Here is an 18,480-nt window from a genome sequence, read left to right on the forward strand (position 1 = left end):
CAGCTATCACATGCAGGTCTGCAGTGAGCATGGGAGGTAATTACTGGCTTTGAGGCGTTAACAGGAGTAGAAAGTACAAATAAGATCCATTCCCTTTGAAGGTGTGTTTAATAGGAGCATGGGGGATAGCGTGATAAAGTCTGTTTCCAGAGCTGCACAGTTCCCCTCCCAGGTAACAATCTCACCTCAGCATCAAATCCAAAGCTGCTGTCATCATTTGGTCATCATTCAGCACAAAATTGTGCATACTGTATTCCGAAACCAACATTTTTCCATCTCACACATACAGCGTCTCATGCATTTGTCTTGGTTATGCGTTTCCCTCAAGCTATTTTTCCTGATTAATAGGATACGGAGTGAGAGTTGAAATTACAGTAAAATAGTGAACCACAAGAGGGAGAAAATCCACTTTCTGGTAGACTGCTAAAGAGAACCAAGGGGAGCAATGCTCCAGCAGAGAAGTCATTATTTCTCCAAGATCCTCTCTCATCTATGGAATACATTAACTTCACAGTACATTGTCTTAGCCTGAGTGTCTTCATTGCTTGTTTTTTAAAGTCTTGTAGGCAATTAGAAGAAGGGGATCGAAGACAGTGCTTGGAATAGTCCCCAAACCCCCACACAGAGATTTGAGAGCTGGCACAAAACAAGCTCAGTGGACCCCTAGGGACCTTGCATGAGAATGAGGAGAGGCTCCAGTAGCGCTCCACATCGCTGCTCATTGACAGCAACATATGAAAACGAGTGAGAAGCCACAATTTTACAGACTAAAAATAGACAGATGGTTTTAGGATGGAGACAACTGTTGTTGTTTGGGCTGAAAACATGAATAATACCTCAAAAGTCAGGAAAATCTGCCTTAAGAGAACTCTGTCTAGAAAATACAGTTTACTGAACATATTAAACCACATAAGGTCATATATAGATGCCCTTATGTGTATATAGGATAGATTTGACAGGGAATGTCCACTTTTTAGAGTTGCTCCACCCAAGAATGCGTAAATGACATGAGGGTACGAAAATCGCAGATTTTTGTGGATGGGAAAGGCGCACAGCCATAAAAGTGTGCATCTGGATGTCTTTTGGGATAATGAGTACGTACAGTGTCTCTGCAAATCATGACAATATATCACTAAGAATTCAAATATATTCCCCCCAAAAAATCTTGAATAATGTCTTCAAGATGAGGTCCACAATATTACAACATGAAAAGCTACTCAGTCCTAATTATTTTTGTCAACCAATGCTTCAACTGCATGTTCTTACCAATCAATCAGCTGTCAAAGAGATACAATTTGAAAATGTATTGGGACATTTGAAATATTTTTTTATTTGAACTAAATCAAATCAATCATGTGATTGGAAATCAGAGCCGATCACACGATTTTCTATGGAGCCCCTAAGGTGACATGGTAGGAGAAAATAAAAGTACTTTACGTTCCCTTGCAAAAAAACGTTGCGTTCTCACGCAAAGATTGTGTTCTTTTGCAAAGATTAATAATAATAATAATAATAAACAAGACAATTCAAATGTGCTCTTTTTTTCCCATCATAATGTATTGCAGAGGATTGGGTCAGATCCAAACTCTGTATCGGCAGATAATTAAAAACAAATGACTGACTGACTGACTTGGGTGCAAATATTTTTCATCTCTTGTTTTAACCCATTTTTGCTTGTTGTTTTATGTTGCTGTTTGTTGTTTGTCAAGCACATCATTACCTGTTTACATTCAACTCTCCTTGGACTTTAGTTTCTCTGTTTGCCTGCCTCGCACAAACCCATTCACTTCACCTGTAAAGCTACTCTGAATAAACTATTTTACTTTCTGAATTGTGTCATGTGGGAGGAGTTAGAATCAACATTGGTCTTTATATTCCATACTTCAATGATAAGTAAAGACTAACATAAATCTACAAAATAAATTGCATGGTTAATTTCCTCTTGATTGTCAAAATAACCAAGGTCTACGGATTTTATTTTGGATTCAAAGTTCAACTCTAGGCTGACTAAGAATCTCAACACTCCACATGGCACAATTACTAATGTGCTTGAGTCATTTTAACAACTTGCATGGTGGTATTCTTCAATTAAACTAGATCTGCATCTAGGGAAATAATCTTAATTGCATTCACAAAACAAGTAATGATAGACTTATAGTCAGGACCCAGTTTTATCCTGCATGCATAATGTCACTGCAGAGATTTATCATTTAAACATCTTCCTGCGAGGGCTTCTTTATCATGTATGGACCAGTGTTTGTTTTATTCATTGTTTTTCCCTTTCAGACACGTTATGTCCAGTGTTACAATCTGGTAGCAGACGTGTTCAAGCTGTCTAATGAAAACAGTGCAGCACTATGGTGAAGAAATTGAGCACAGTTATAATAATAGAGGAAAATAGTGAAACATGATTAGAAATGGAGTCCTCCTTCCATATGTGCTACAATGATCAGCCAGAGGAGAGTAATCGCTGTACATTGGATGGTTCACTGATTTCACTGTCATTGTCTTTATCGGCATTGAAGAAGAAACGGTAGGGAGAGGGATCACAACACTGTTGAGCTACATTTAAATCATAGTCTTCGCATATTACGCAGAACGCTCCTTCTTTAAAAAAGCGCAAAGTGAGATTGTGTCCTTCAAGGCCCGATGATTTTGCTGTCATCGTGAAATGGGAGTCTGCGATTAGGTATGTGAGGGAGGCTGGAGGGGAAAGGGGCTGTGGGAGAGTGTAAATACTGAAATCTGGTCTAATCCCATCTCATAGAGCTAAAGATAAACTCCTCCTCCAAAGAGGAGTCGAGGTAACATGAGGAAATAAGGGGAGTGAGGGGGCGTAGGTACTCATGGGAATCATTCTTGACTATGTTGGTTGGAAAGAATGCATTCTAATGAACACCAGCTGCAAATAGGATTTTCTTCGAGTCAATAACACACTTACAGTGGTTGCAAGGTTACTCTTTCATGTAATGTCCAAACGAGATCACTGAAATACATGAACTTTGGATTAAGTCACTTCAGGTCTCTTTTGTGCAACTTCAAAACTTACTTTTCTTATTTTCTTTCACACAATTTAACACTCTAAAAGCCCGCTGAAACGCTGCACATTAATGAATAAATAATTATGAGGAAGCAACTGGAGTGACTGCTGATGCGAAAGCAGAAGGGATTCTCACAACCCACTGCCCCCGCCTGTACAACATGCCTTATCAACAATTTCTCCCTGTCAATTGAATGTTGCAACAACAAGGCAACACATGAATTTGCTGTAAGCCGCAGGAGCTTTCCTGTCGGAGTTTAACACACCAAGACTCCCCTTTGGTCTCTGTATGTCTCCATTACTTTTATTAAAAATACAGCAAATCATGACTATATATTTATTAGATGTTTTACTTTAAAAAAAAATCCTTTGGAAAGTAGATGCGGTTATCACCTGCACTCAATCTTCAAATAAACTACTAAGATTTGCGAAGCATAAAACAAGCAACCACAAGTTCCTGAATGTAAAAAGAGCTAACACACATTCAGAGTAATGAAATTGAGAAGTCTTATTTCCACTGCCACAACTCCTCGCCAATTGTCTGCCAGATCATTTAATCACAGCATTAGCACATCTGACTGATCTTTCTTTACAAGAGTACTCCAACTCATGTTCTTCTTAGCGTCTTGTTAGAGTGCCGGCATGACATTTGGAGATTAACGGTGTGTACATAACAGGTTGTCTCATTTTAAACTGGCTAGTTACGCTCAGATGAAGAGCTGTGTGTTAAAAATACTTTAGGCTTGGTGAGCCAAAATAGATTTCCACATGAGTGAGACAGATGTTGCGTTTCCTCAGGACAGGCCTGCAAATATCAGCGCACAATGTCTTTGTGTATATGTTAGTGTGTGGACACCTGGTGCTCAGATCAAACCCAATAAACCGTTTGTGTGTTGGAGTTTCCTGTGTTTTGGTCATGTTTTTACATGTCTGTAAGAGTGTGCTAGCAACAGGCCCTCTGATAGCCAGCTGAATTACAGTATTACCGAGAGAGAGATGCACAAAAAGGGACGACTCTTAATAATTTCACATAACGCCTGATAAATCAATGACATTTGGAAAAGAAACAGGAATCTTGCAGAGACCTTTTCTTATCAAATGAAACACTGCTTGGTCTTGAGTGTGCATGCTTTTCCACTTACAATGTGCAGTTTCAAGAAGTCTCCAAGACCAGAGGAGCTATCCACCCTCACCAGGACGGCATCCTTCAGGTGAGTGCTAAAGCCAATTGCGAGCCGGTCTGCTCTTGTGCTGGGTCGGTCGTTTGGTGGCCATGTGTATGTGATGATACCACCATCTCGCCCAAATATGTACGTTGTTCCAGCTGGAGAAAAAAACAAGACATTGAAAAACACAACATTTTAAAAGAGTGTACTCATATTCACTCTTATGATATTTGGAATACTTCAAGAAGCATGATGAGTAGGCCCCTACTGATATGGATTTTTTGAGGTCGTTGCCAATTTATTTGGGCAGAAAAAAAAATCCTCGTAAATAGCTGTTGTCATGTGTAAATAAATATTTAAAAATAAAAAAAATCCTTCATTGCGTGGCACAATGCATTTAGGACATTAATCCTTGTCATTTGTGTGTTTGTGTTACCAGTTGTTGAATTTGGGTCATATTTATGTTTGAGTGATGTTGTCATTATAAATGTTGCCCTCCCTGAGCACAGTTTGGCAGTAACAGCAAACAGTCTCTCAAAAAGAGTACAAAGTTACTATTTTCAATCTGTTTATTACAGTCCAGTTGACGTTCACCGTAAAACTAAGCACACTCAAATATAAATCACTCCATTTTGTATTATTTCCCCAACATAGCTAGTTCAAAGCTAACACATAATGGAGTGCCATTGACTCACTAGCGAAAATTTGCGTGCTACTTGCAGCACTCAAATCCCTCAAAAAAAAGGGTATTTGTAAGCAGATGCTACAGATAGGTACACAGACAAGCATCTTGTGGATACTCATAGGCAGCTGTTCTTCCTACACTACAAAAAACAATTTTTTATTGACAAAAGTCAAAGACAACCTTTCTTCTTCTAATCGTTAAGGTGACTCTCAATGCAAGGACGACCTACACTGCCCCTAAGTGGCCAAGCTGTCTACATTTATTTTGCGTAATAAATAATGAGATAAGTGTTACTTGTGTAAATGCTTACAGTACGCAAAGGTACAAACAATCGGCAAACATCAGACATTTGGCCGATGTTTGAAGGACCATGGCCGTCGGGCCCAAATGAAGAGACTTAATTTTCTTCTAAGGGTTGAACAGCTGCTGCTTTCCTCATCATACTGTGCACTTACTCAGCTTTAGCGCTACACCTCTAGGGAAGAAATGCATCTGAATGCTAGTGAGTGTGCAGTCATGTCCCCGTTGCCCAAGTAACTGGCATGCACGGTCATGTCTCTTGTGCTTCATTAGTAGCCTCAAAGGCTGCAGCATTATTGACTGACTGGTCCAATTATGGCTTTTGGTGACCTCCGCACCAGCTATTTCCTGTCTCCATGAATTGCATTGTTGTCTTCAGGAGACCATGAACACGACCTGGAAGATAGTGGAGTCATTATAATTACCTTGCTACTCAGTGAGACAGACCCTTGCGGCATGATGCCACTAATAGATGGGCGCGATCCCTTCTCAAATGATGAAGGAAGTGGTCAATTAAAAGTGGGTGTCCGTGCATGAATAGAAACATTACAGAGTAGTTTACATTCTTGTCAGCATATTATGTCCATCACTTTTGCTGGGTGGTACGAGTCACATATTGTACATTTGTTCTTTTGCTAGGATATAAAGCACAATAAGGTTATGAATGATCACATTGTTCATGTTGGGCCGGATAAAATGGACTCTGATGAGATTGTGCTGCCAGTGCGGTTTATTTGATCAACACATAGCAAGATATATTTTACAAGCTTACAAGTTTACAAGACATTTGTATTTGGTCTCGGACATAGTACTAAATTGTGAAGGTGCAGTAACAACAACCTAAGACTGCACTAAGATAATGAATATAAATACTGAGAAAGAATGTACGTTTGGAGATGACAAAAATCTATAATTTACATGAATACCAGCTCAGCGGCCTAGTGGTAGAATGTCCGCCCTGAGACTGGGAGATTGTGGGTTCAATCACCGGCCGGGTCATACCAAAGACTATAAAAATGGGACCCAAATCCCTTCCTGCTTGACACTCAGCATTAAGGGTTGGAATTGAGTTAGATCACCAAATAATTCCGTTCACTGCTCCCTCAGGAGATGGGTCAAATGCGGAGAAAGAATGTCGCCCCACTTAGGTGGGTGTGACAATCAGTGGTACTTTAACTTTAATAATTAGAAAAGGCAATGCAGTTGCATCTGTTTGTGAGAAAGAGAAGAAAAGCTATTACAAGTGAAGGAGTAGGCTATGTTAATATTCAAAGGAATAGGAAGTTATCAGCCTGATTTTAATGATAGAATATAAATCATTGTGACTGTAATTCCAATATTTTCTTGTGAACTAGTTCACAAAAATATAAGGCTATCAGTAAATGCCTCATTTATCCCTATATTACATTTTCTTTCCTCTGGCTTTTCTCAATAGTGCAACGACATGAGGGCCACTCTGCTAACAAATTCGTTCTCATTCTCATGCATTAGCTAAAACAAATTGCAACATTAATTAAAAATAGTGTGAATAACAAATGATGTTAGGCCAGCAGATCTGTGGCAGGATTAATTCTATTTTACTGGAAAACACACAATTTGCAAGGCAAAATTAAATAAGACTTAGCACTAGCAGTCATGTTGTCCACATGGATTTAGTGTTTTGTTGTCTCCTACCAAATAAATGAAAATGCATTGTGTAATACATTTGTGAGACTGTCACACTTTGTTTCCATGAAGTCTAGAGGCTGTATTGCTGAATACCAGTCTTGTTCCACAACCATATGACGGCTATTGGCCTCTTAACTGAGCAATTTCATGCTAGCAGTGCAATGTCTGAGAGTTTTCCTCGGAGCTACCAAACACTTCCTCCATGTTGCAGATTCTTGTAATTAAGCTCTTCGAAATCATGGAAGGGTTGGCGCTCACATCACCCTCAAGCAACCATGTCCTCTCTCTGTCTCTTTATATGATGTGACACTCACTTTAACTGTATGACATTACACTGTGACCTCAAAGAAAATCGCGGAATTGTAAGCACTTCCACAGTTAACTATAGGCATATAATGATTAAATCTTATTTTTGACACCATGGCGATGTATTTTTTTTTATGAAATATTAGGTATTTTGCGGGCTATTTTGCGGGCTATTTTGCTAATGCGGAAGTAAAACGCCCGGTTCAGTAAAGCCCCGCCTCTCCCCGTGTGGTTGCTGCGCCCCTCCCCCTGCCAAGGAGCGCGGTGTGGCCAACCAAGACCAGCCAGCCGTTGTAGTAACATTGCATCTTCTTTAGATGTGGAAATTCAATTCTTCAATAAACATTTGAAACAAAACGGCTTCTTGCCGCAACAAATCGTAGTGGAGGAGGAGGGAAGAAGAGGGAAGAAAGAAAGAAAAGAAGGGGGAGGGCGGGGGAGACAACCCTGAGTGGGTCGCAAACCGTAGACCTGCTGCTTTTAGGGCGAGCGCGCTAACCACTACACTATTTGTTCAATTACGGTCAACAGCGCAAAAAGTTTTACTTTGGCATTGCAAATTGATTGCTTTGAATTAATTTGGACAGAATGTTTACTGATAAAGGCTACTTTTGTCGCTATCCCATGGAAGTCTCAGAGAAAGTAGGCATGCGTTTAGTCTGCAGAGGCGGTGCGGGGGTGGGGCCGCATCTCATGACGTCAAAAAGTTCCAAAAGCTTGTTTTCTCAGGTTGGGAGGGGCTGGTGCTTGGAGAGCAGAACGACCTAGAATTTCTCATAAAGCGGCGAATGGAGGAAAACACCACTTTGGTGATGTTTTTGGTGAGCAATTAGCATTTTAACATGGCTAAACGCTCTAAAAAGTATTTTTTTCACGTTGCTGTCCCTTTAATTAAGTAATGAAAAAAATAACAGATATGGTTTCAATGAACATGCTGAAATCTAAAATCCCATGAATTGTCCTCAAGGCACTGTTGAAGATTAAAACACAAAGAAAACCAGGTGAATGTGCGCATACACAGCTATGCAGTAGTGTGAAGTCAGCTGAAATCCCATCCAGGGTGTAACTGCCGTAATTGGAGTAACTCTTAACTGGCTCCATATTTCTGATTTGCGACCTTCCTCTCTATTGTGTGACACACATTTTGAAAATCTGGGGGTCACCCGTAATGTAAAAGTGCATTTAGCTAGTGTCTATAATAGAGATTCACTAATGGGCATTTCAATTGGAACAGCAGGCTTGAACAACATTTTACAACATGATAAATATTTATATATTGCAGACATGGATTGTCAAATTACCATTTTCCACATTTCCCACTACACAACAGATAGAACCTGTGGCTCCCGTCACAAAGGCATGTGCACCAAATGATATGCACTGACACATTTATAAATACCTAAGTATAAACATACTTATGCACTCAGCAAAAAAATCTGTAGTTTCACTAGTAACATGTTTTAGTAGTGTGTATGAGTGTTTTACCTGCAGGTAATCCCGAAGTGTCAGTCCACTGACTATAGTCATGTCTTGGTATGATTGGCTAAGATCACACCCACTCAGGATGTCTTTCTGCTGACCTCTAACACCACCATCATAAGGAGCCTCATATTACTACTTCTTCCGAGAAACCAGGAAGGAATCCAATCATAATTACATAGATGTGACGGAAATATGAAAAGGAGACACGGCATTATAGATCCGCTTTCCATCAGCACCTCACACGTCTTTCTCTCTGTTCACTACCGAGGCTTCCCGTACTGTCTGGTGTGCAAAAATAGATTACCCGACGTGTGTGTGTGGGTTTTTTTGTTTGTTTGTTGGGGGGGGTAATTAATGATTTTATTCCATAAATGTAAATTCAATTTCAAAATGGGATCTACTACCAGTGCGGTATAAATCTGTACATAGTAGATTGCATGATAGATACTGAAGGTTGGCAGCACCCAAATACACAATGTCTTTAGAATGCAAACAACCTTAATCGGAATAGCAGCCGCCAAATGACACAAACTAATTGGGTAACATTTGTAACCTACAACATAGTTATGTATATCATTAAAAGGGAAAGAAAAGGTTTTGCTTTAGGTCTCCTCATGGGGGGAAACAATTAAAAGTGTCGTAATGATTTCTATTGGATTGCTATTTCCGATACTTAGGAAATCGTTAAAGTGATTTATGAAGCACAATTTCCCATTCAAACACTCTCAGTGTGTGTGAAATAGCTACCTCCAATCAATGCTCGTTAGGATTTACGAACATCAGAAAAATCATTGCGTGCGCACCCACATCCACCAGTTTACCACATCCCTGTGTCGACAATTAAATCGTCTTATAGCTCAGTTGACAAGATGGCAAATACAGTGAGGCCTTATGAGCACTGATGTTTAGCCTCATAGCGATTTAATTGTCCTTTGAACTCCATGCATCAACTTAATGACAAAACGTGATGAGTAGAGCTGCTCTATGTTTGGTGGCTCCGCGTGCTCTGCGGGCGTGCCTGCCACTTTATGTTTTTATGACATGCAGAGAGCTACTTAGAAATGGTTCGCAGGGGTGCGTATCACTCCAATAAAAGAGGATCCGATATGTATCTCGGTACATGGGGTGCAATATGTTTGGACGACTGTTTATTTTAAAGCGGAATGATTTGATTGATATGGTACAGCTCAGCTTGCGAGGGTATCATGCAATGAGTTCCTTGTCATTTTACAATATGAATGGACTTGCGATCAGGTTAGGCAAGTGAGGCAGTGCCTCTGCCTGCTGTCCCTTACCCACTTGGGAAGAGTAAAACAAAATAAATAAAAAAAAGGAAAACAATATGATTTCATTTATAGTTCTATTTTCAAGCCAATGATTATCAATGATTTCGTCATTAAAAGAGCGTTATGTGCATATTTCCTGTTCAGTGGGGATTTCACATAACATTAAATATAAAGGGCTGACCGAATGCTTATTTTAAAGGAATACTTGACTCATGTAGCCATTTTCAGCAGTAAAAAGAGAATATTTTGTTTATAATTCATATGATAACTTCATAATTTTTCGTCAACTGAATATGACGTCGCACATGGTCAGGAAACAGGTTACGACCAATCATGGCTCAGTTGGCTAAAGTCACATGATCAAACCCAGAAAATAGGTGGGACACTAGCTGCCTTGCATGGTTATAGTAACCTGTGATGGTCTCAAAGAAAAAAAGCAACAACAACAAGAAAACAAGCAAACAAAAAAAAGGCAACATTCAAGGCCTTTAAGCACACTCTAGTCCATTTTGTAAATCACAGCAATCTCACTAAATGTGCAGCATTGAGTGTTTTAGCCACTCTCTTTACCTGCTCCTGTTCTGCTATTACAATAACCTATTACTGTACTTACAGTATTGCACATTCAGCTTTACTTATTTACTCCTGTTTTCTTTATTTCAAGTGATAAATCTCCCTGTTACATCTTTATCAGGGGGCAGAAGTTAAGTGATTCTCTTTGTAGTCAGCAAAAAGAAGTTTGCAACACAGAAGTGGTCCAACTGTATGTGTACAGGGACAGGCGGCGTGCTTACCTTGCACTAGCTTATGTCTTGATATTTTGTAATTTATACTGTATAACACAGCCAATATAAACTAACACCTTCATTGAGCAAAGATCATATTCACTGCATGAACGTTGACTCTTCTGTTATATTTGGCATTGGCACCAGTTTTTGCCACCTGCTTTCATTGATGTGGTTTATTTTTTTGTGTGAAATTTCCTGGCGTCAATTTGTAACATCTGATGCATTTAATACAGAATTTTTTAATAGTTGACAGAAATAAAATGCCAGTGTTTTTGTACATCAAGACAACAATTAGCGTGAACATTTGGGTCTTTTCCTAAGAATCCTTTTCTCATAATATTTGAACTCTATTTTAGCTCATGCTAGTCAATTATGTGAATGACTGCAATCTTTTAATTTTTGGGCAACATAGAGTGTTGCTGCTGTTCTGTCATGAAAGTAACCCATTACTCTACTTAATATATTGCGTCAAGCTTTCTCATTGCAGTTATTTGCTTTCTGTTCAGTGTATGAACCTAATACTCCTTTGGACATTTTAATGTACATTGGATGACATGTTTCTTTGTGTTTTACTGTAAAAAAAAAAAAGGCTAACAATATACAGAAAAGTTAAAGTCATCCTGCCAGGGCTTGGCAATTCTAATTAGCACAATTCCGCAGTATTGTTTGCACTGTATCTATTGACCTACGGGCCTTAAGCCCTTCTTCATCAAGGCAATCCCCACGCAGCAATTCGGACAGTGCCCAACCTGCTTTCATAAGACGATACGGATTAATCTCCTCCATCCCCGTCTCACTCTTGGCTGGGCTAAATTGATGTAATTAAATTAAGTGGAGACAAAATGTGGGGCATTGCTGCTTGCTGCCTTTGATTGGTCACCCTTATTAAAGTCTATAAGATGCCAGCTCGAGAACTATAAGGCAACAAACGTAATAAAGGGAGTGAAAGCTCAAGGCACAAGCAGAGTCAAGTGAGCACATCCAAAGTGAAGAGAGGAAGAGGAACAAAGTAATGAAGTATTGTGATTAAAAACAAGCCAATTAGAAAGTGCAGTACACTAGTTTTGTGAAGGGTCAGAAAGAAACAAAAATGTTATGCTGTCTAGTCTTTCTGACAGTAATTAAATAGAAGAGCTACCCCAGCAGTCCAAGTTGGAATCTTATGTATTTTTGGATTTTTCCTTCAATAGACCTGTATCAAATTAATTTAGGGTTGAGAACAAAAATCAAGTAAATGACTCCTTTGAACTGGGTTGGCCACACTGTACAGACTATAAAGCATGATGTGGATTTTGAATTTGACTCAATTTTAGCGATGTCTGCAGATACCATTGATTTGTAACTGATACACATACCAAGTGCTGATACCACTTGCACTGATATATAAAATTTCCCCCCAAAAAACAATGAGAGATCGTTTTAAAGAAAGACCTATATACTGCTCAAATTATATGAGTACACCCCCTTTGAAAATTGAAGATTGAAGATTTTAATCAATATCTCAATGAACATCGGAACAATTTCCAAAATTTTGATCAAATGTTTTCTGTAGAATATGTGCTTAACTCAAAAAATGAAAGTAAGGTTGATAATACAATGCATAGATTACAAAATCTTCAATTTAATAAAAATAACTAATGCAAAAAAATAATACATCCCACAACAAAAACGACTACATCTAGTATTTTCTGTGACCTCCATGAATTTTATAGATAGCAACATGTCTGCTAGGTCTGGAAGTCTTTTTCTTGAGGTCTACTTATTTGTGCAAAATGTTCTTTAACAACTTTGTTAAGAAAACTACTTTTTTTGCGTGTACTAATTAACAAATGTTGTTTTCGATCAATGGCCCACATTTGTGGGAGTATTTTGTAGTATAGTATGCCATAGAAAATCTTGATACTAAAAGGAAACTAAAGGTGTTCTTACAAACTTGTTGGGGTGTACTCATTTATGCTTGACAATATGGCATTTTTTTCTCAATTACATGAAATTAATGGCAATTTTCTGTTCTTCTCATTTTTAATTAGTTCCTGATTGTAAAACTGTCACAAGAGAGCAGCCGATACTGGCATTGAGTTCTGATCCCTTGGTCTAATATTGTTTTGGAAATTAAACCGATACCTGGTATCGGTACTCGCCTATCCCTACTTAATTTCCTTGAAATATAGCAATTGTGAACTTTGTGATATAGAACAATCTCTCTCTAAATAAATATATATATATATGATGTTGCTCAACTCACCACAGCTTATGCCATAATCGATAATTTTGACCGACACCAGGTATCAGTATCGGGCCAATACCCGGTCTTATGTCAAGTATCAGTACTCGCGATGGCGGCCAATACTCAAGAATCAAGAATTAAAAGTTAGAAGAATAGAAAATTGTCATTCATTTCACACAATTTTAAGGATAAATGCTTTATAGGGATACATTGGTCTTTCTTTAAAATGATCTGACATTGTATTTTGGGTGGGACATTTTATGTATCAAAAATACTTGGTGTCGGTGACTACTCTAGAGTTAATTACTTGTACTGGTGTCAATTTGAAAAAATAAATGATATCAAACACCACGACCTAATACTGTGAAATGTTCCGCGCAATACAGTTGCGTTGCACGCCTGTCATTTATCCTCACACTGCTGTGCTGAGATAAGCATTAACCTCACAGAAAGCAGCCTCGGGGTAGCCATACTGACCACCTCATCATGCTCTCCATGCTAAGGGCCCATCAATTCAAGGCTGCGGATAAAGCAGTAGCCCCTGGGCTGCTAACATTGTGCCATGAGTGCTCAGTCGTCCAGTGTCCCTTGAAGCAGTCTGCCCCCTCCGCTGCCATGCTCACTTCCCCTAAGCCCAAAATGAAACATGAGCCCCTGCCTTGTGGAGCAGAATGGCCCATCCAGCCTGAGCTGACAAGACCCAGTGTCCTAACGGAGCGCTACAGCCAACGGGCCCTTTGTCGCACCGACCAGCTGCATATCTGGCATCCCGGCCAACCGCTTTGGTGCTCATAGAGGTGTCCCACAGTATCGACAGCTTCTAATTTACTCTCTCATCATCACCTTGCCTCGTTCGCAGCTAATACACAATGCGCCCTTTCACTCGGCTCGGATCAGTCTTCTCGTTCGCCAGCAAACCTTGATTAGATTTTTCTGCATCCAGTGTTTAATTTGTACACATCAAAAAATAGACTGAGAGAAAATGAAGCATCGTTTGAATCCCTGCTTAAAAAAAGCCTCTATGGAGAATCGTGTGCCATGAGACATTAGTGTCATCATTATTTGGGTCCAGTGAGCCTGTGCGCGAGCATGAACCAAACATCCCGGACTCTAAACATCTCTGCTATCTTCTTTATAGGGAGCAAGCAGATGTGGTGCATGTCTGCAGTTCTCGTTAGTGAAAAAAAGTGTAAGGGATAATTACACAGTGGAAGTGAGACAGAGAAGAGAGTCCAAGGCCAGGGCTCTGATATGAGACTCGTCTCACTGCTTGTGCACCATGTGCAGCCCAACCTCCGTCTGCATGAATGCAGTCCATACAAAGAAGATGCCATAAGATCACAAGGGGCAACTGCACTTTAAAGAAAGAGTGCATCCCTTCATCAGGAACAGCCAGATGTATTGTAGCATCTTGCTCCTATCCTGTTAAAACAAACCCCTAAATCCAGTAGACAACAATTAAGGGACCTAAAAGCTCAAAAGTAGAGCATAAACACCACCTCCGAAATCTATTCATCACGATCAGCACAGTTTATAAATAGTCTCTTTAAGGCATTTGTGTAAGGCCCTCTTGCTCATGTAGAATTTCATGTCATCCTAGCTTGGCACTGCATCATTTTAAATGTTTACTCCTTTTGTAAGCCATGCACAAGAGATAGCAAGCATGCCTTGGCCTTAATTGCAGGATTTGACATCAGCTTTGCTTATTGCTCCTTAGCCTCAAACAGCAGGGAGATATCATTTCATTAGCTGCAAAACTTAAGGTAATATAACACAAGGAGTAGTTAAGAGACAGTAAAAAAGGATAAATTCTCTTCACATTCTATATCTCATTGTGCTGGCATGTCAATGTTGAGACGTCAACCCCATTTTTCCCCCATAAAAAAATGTATGCACCCAACTAGTCTAAACACGCATTCTGATTAACATTGTGTTTTTGGAAAATGAATTAAGCAGCAAAATCTAGCCGTTTTTATCCATTTCGGGGGGCGGCCATTTTGCCACTTGCTGTCCATTGAAAATGACATCACAGTTGCTCAAGGCTTAGGGAATGACTAATGGCTCATCTTGCTAACATCACATGACCAAACTCAAATAACAGGTGAGTCATGATTGTCCGTAATCCGAGCGTGAGCACCTATGATGTCATTTTCAGTCGACAGCAAGTGGCAAAGTGGCCACCCCCTGGGATAGATACAACGGGTGGATTTTGCTGCTTAACTCATATTCCACATTATTAGACAGAATACAGTGTTTATACTAGTGGGGCTGTAGAGTACATATTATGGTAAAGAACAATTTTGGGTTGACTTCCTTATATAAGTGACAGCAATACTGGATATTCAGTGCAATGTTTTGAACTTAATGTTTAAAATAATGTAATAAATGTATTTTTTTTTGTTGAAAAGATTAATGCTTACAAGTCAAAACCGGATGGCCAAATTAGTCATTGAACTATAAATGTTGCTGAATTCAATGTAAAATACCAAGATTTGTGGTATCATGTTGTATTATCATTCTATCAATTGTTGCATTAACTACAGATGAACAAACCATTATTACTAATGATGGGTGAGTAGCAATACCAGGTATCAGCATCGGGCCGAAATCCAGCCTTATTTCAAGGTATCAATACTTGCAATGATGATATCAGTGTTGGTTGCCCGCTTGTACCCATTTTACGATCTGTAGCTAGGAATTAGAAGAATAGAAAATTGCCATTACTTTTGTGGAATGTTAAGGGAAAATGCTATATTGGTATACATACAGATCTTTCTTCAAAAATGTGTGTCAATGTTTTTTGGCAGACATTTTATGTACCAAAAGTACTAGTGGCATCAGGATTTGGTATCAGTGACTACTCAAGAAATGAGTACTCATACTGGTATCGAACATCCCTAATTACATTTACACATGCAGCTGAGTTGAGAAGTAATAGGTTCATGACTCAGGTGCTAATTCGTACTGTGTTTTCATTATATAACTATTCATTTTAAAACAGTTTTTTCTTGTACTGTGCACATTTATCATCAGACAGCAAAAGTGCATTGTTTATATTTATGGCTATATTTAAACACACAGATAATGCGTCTTTCCGATATTTACCACACACAGATACCACGCATCTGCCAACAAATAAATACAAAACAACAAGAAGTCAACGAATGTGTGTGGGTTTGTATTGTATTCCTACACCGTGTTGCTCAGTATATGCTAATATTAGCGTGCACCTTGGTGTTCAGCAAACATGCTTTTTTTTTATCATTCATTCCCAGCAGACCGGATGCTCGAAGAGATGGAAGGAGCAATGAGGTTGCTTAAATCCCACACAATCCTATTAGAGTGGATTAAGGGCCAGTCACTCGGTTGCAGGTGAGCAATTGTAAATCGCAAAGAAATGAGAGTTACGACAATCCTCATCCCGAGGCCGACTATTTGTGCAGAGGGCAGCCATTCAGTTCTCATGCTGTCATCTGAATTTGAGACTATTACGAAGTTGCAATTTGCTAAGAGAGGCGGTCTGCATGTGTTGATCAGTTTTTCCTTTTTACAGTCAGTCAGTGTGAATCAAGTGAATGTGTTTTCTGCCTCATGACAGCAAAGATTTGAAAAAAAAATCTTGAATACTATATTAGCCTGTAGCACTAATACTCTATAACACATCTTGTCATTCACATTGTTTTTAAGGACTTAAGTTGTACAAAGCAACCACTTGAGTGCAACCAGCAGAGGCACTACTGTGTTTGTCTCAACTAGTTGACAAGAACAACTAGAATGAGCTGCATGCATGCACAGCACCACTGTGACACAACACAAGTCCTTTGAGTAGTTCAGCAAATTCAGAGAAAGATTATACTAGACTCTATAGACGATCGGAATTTTTGTGTCCGATCACCGATCAGTGAGTTTAAATACACCACTCACTAGATGGATGAATATTTCGATTGAAATGACTTGTTTATTCACTGCATATACTTGTGTACGGTTTACGAAAAATCAACAAAAGTATTCTCAGGCATTTTTGCTAATGTTTAACAATCTTTGTCATGCCCTAAATAAGGAGTGTGAACTCATTTAAGCAATGAGCAGAACTTGATTTTTAGTAACAACGCAGTTGCTTTCAAAACATGCTATACATAAAATTACAACGGTTATAAATACTTTAGTTGAAGCATTTTCAAAATTATTTCAATTAAGAATCTGTGGAGTTATTAGCCTGAGCCTGCTGTTGGATACAGTTGGAGCCATCTATACCTCTCATATCACTAAGATTGATACGTTTGAATCTTCAGTTATTCGAGGCATAACAGTATGGTAAAGCGGTGCAAGTATATGTTACCAAATGGTTTTAAATGTTTCCCTGCTCCAACACACCTGATTCAAATGATAAGATCATCAAAAAGCTCTGCAGTAGACTGATAATAATCATGAGCATTTGAATCAGGTGTGTTGGAGGAGGGAAACATCTCAAACATGCAGGATAGTGGCCCTTCCTTGAGGACTGGATTTGGACAGCCCTGATCTAGATTCTAATATCCATTTTAAAATAGCACCTAAATGGTCAAATTAATTGATTAATGAAACGTTCATCTCTCTCAAAGTCAATCAAGAAAATGTTGGAAAATGTCCATCCAAACTTATATACGTAGTAAAAATACAACTTTTAACCTTATAAAGCCTGAACCATGAAATATGAGAGAAAATCCAGATTCTTTGCAAATAGAGTATTTATTGATCCTTTTGAACAAACACATTTTTTTTTTAAATCAACTACCACATATGACTTTTGATTTGTGTCATATTTGATACATCCAGTCGCAACACTTTAAATTTGTACATTTAATAACTGTCAAAAATATAAAAAATAAACCGACATATCAAACATATGGGTATTTCCAAAAATAAGAAAGAAGATTTCTCACTATTAATAAATAAAGGTGTCTCTCCTTTCTCAATTGGGCCGATCTTGCAAAGTCGCTGGAAAAGCCATCAACTGGGTGCTACTGCCCTCTAATGGATTATCCGTGCAATGCATGTGTCAGATCATATACTTCAGGGTTTTAATGGGGAAAAAATATTATACACATGAAATAGAGGGCTCAAAATGTCTTCTATTTAATATGATATGTTAGGCTGTATACGATTAAATGACCCTCACCATATTCTTTCATGACACCAATCATTCCATTCAAAATTCAGTATTCAAATGTGTTAATCAGTCTAAAAAGTATTACAATTCATCCATTGCACATTGCTAATAAGTACTATTTTTGTATTATGGATTGTTTTACCTTCAAAGATATGAGCCAGAGGTGTAAACAGATTGACAGGATGTCAGAGGGCACAAGACGTTCCTGATGATTCACGATGAGTGGGTAAAGAACTCTCTGACTCAAACTCAGGCAGGACCCATGCATGTAGGGGGCACATATCCCCTTGAGTCCGAACGGAGGGGGTCTTTTTCTCTCTCATCTTCCAAGTCTCTTATCCATGAAACCGGACACATTACTCAGCTGAACCTCCCCTGCTCAC

General features: G+C 38.9%; 1 protein-coding gene across 18 annotated transcripts in view; it reads right to left on the reverse strand.

Annotated features, from left to right (window-relative positions):
- The window catches only part of LOC147163971 (neurexin-1a-like), a 231,865-nt gene that overhangs the window by 68,369 nt on the left and 145,016 nt on the right, over nucleotides 1–18,480 (reverse strand). For all 18 annotated transcript variants that reach the window (XM_086092253.1, XM_086092254.1, XM_086092249.1 and 15 more), the window contains one exon: nucleotides 4,183–4,364. In XM_086092253.1, coding sequence (XP_085948379.1) covers nucleotides 4,183–4,364 — 182 coding nt within the window. The remainder of the gene's footprint in view (nucleotides 1–4,182; nucleotides 4,365–18,480) is intronic.

Source organism: Leptonotus elevatus, chromosome 13 (assembly GCF_054856555.1).
Source record: "Leptonotus elevatus isolate MCC_2025b chromosome 13, RoL_Lele_1.0, whole genome shotgun sequence".
NCBI classification, from domain to species: Eukaryota; Metazoa; Chordata; class Actinopteri; order Syngnathiformes; family Syngnathidae; genus Leptonotus; species Leptonotus elevatus.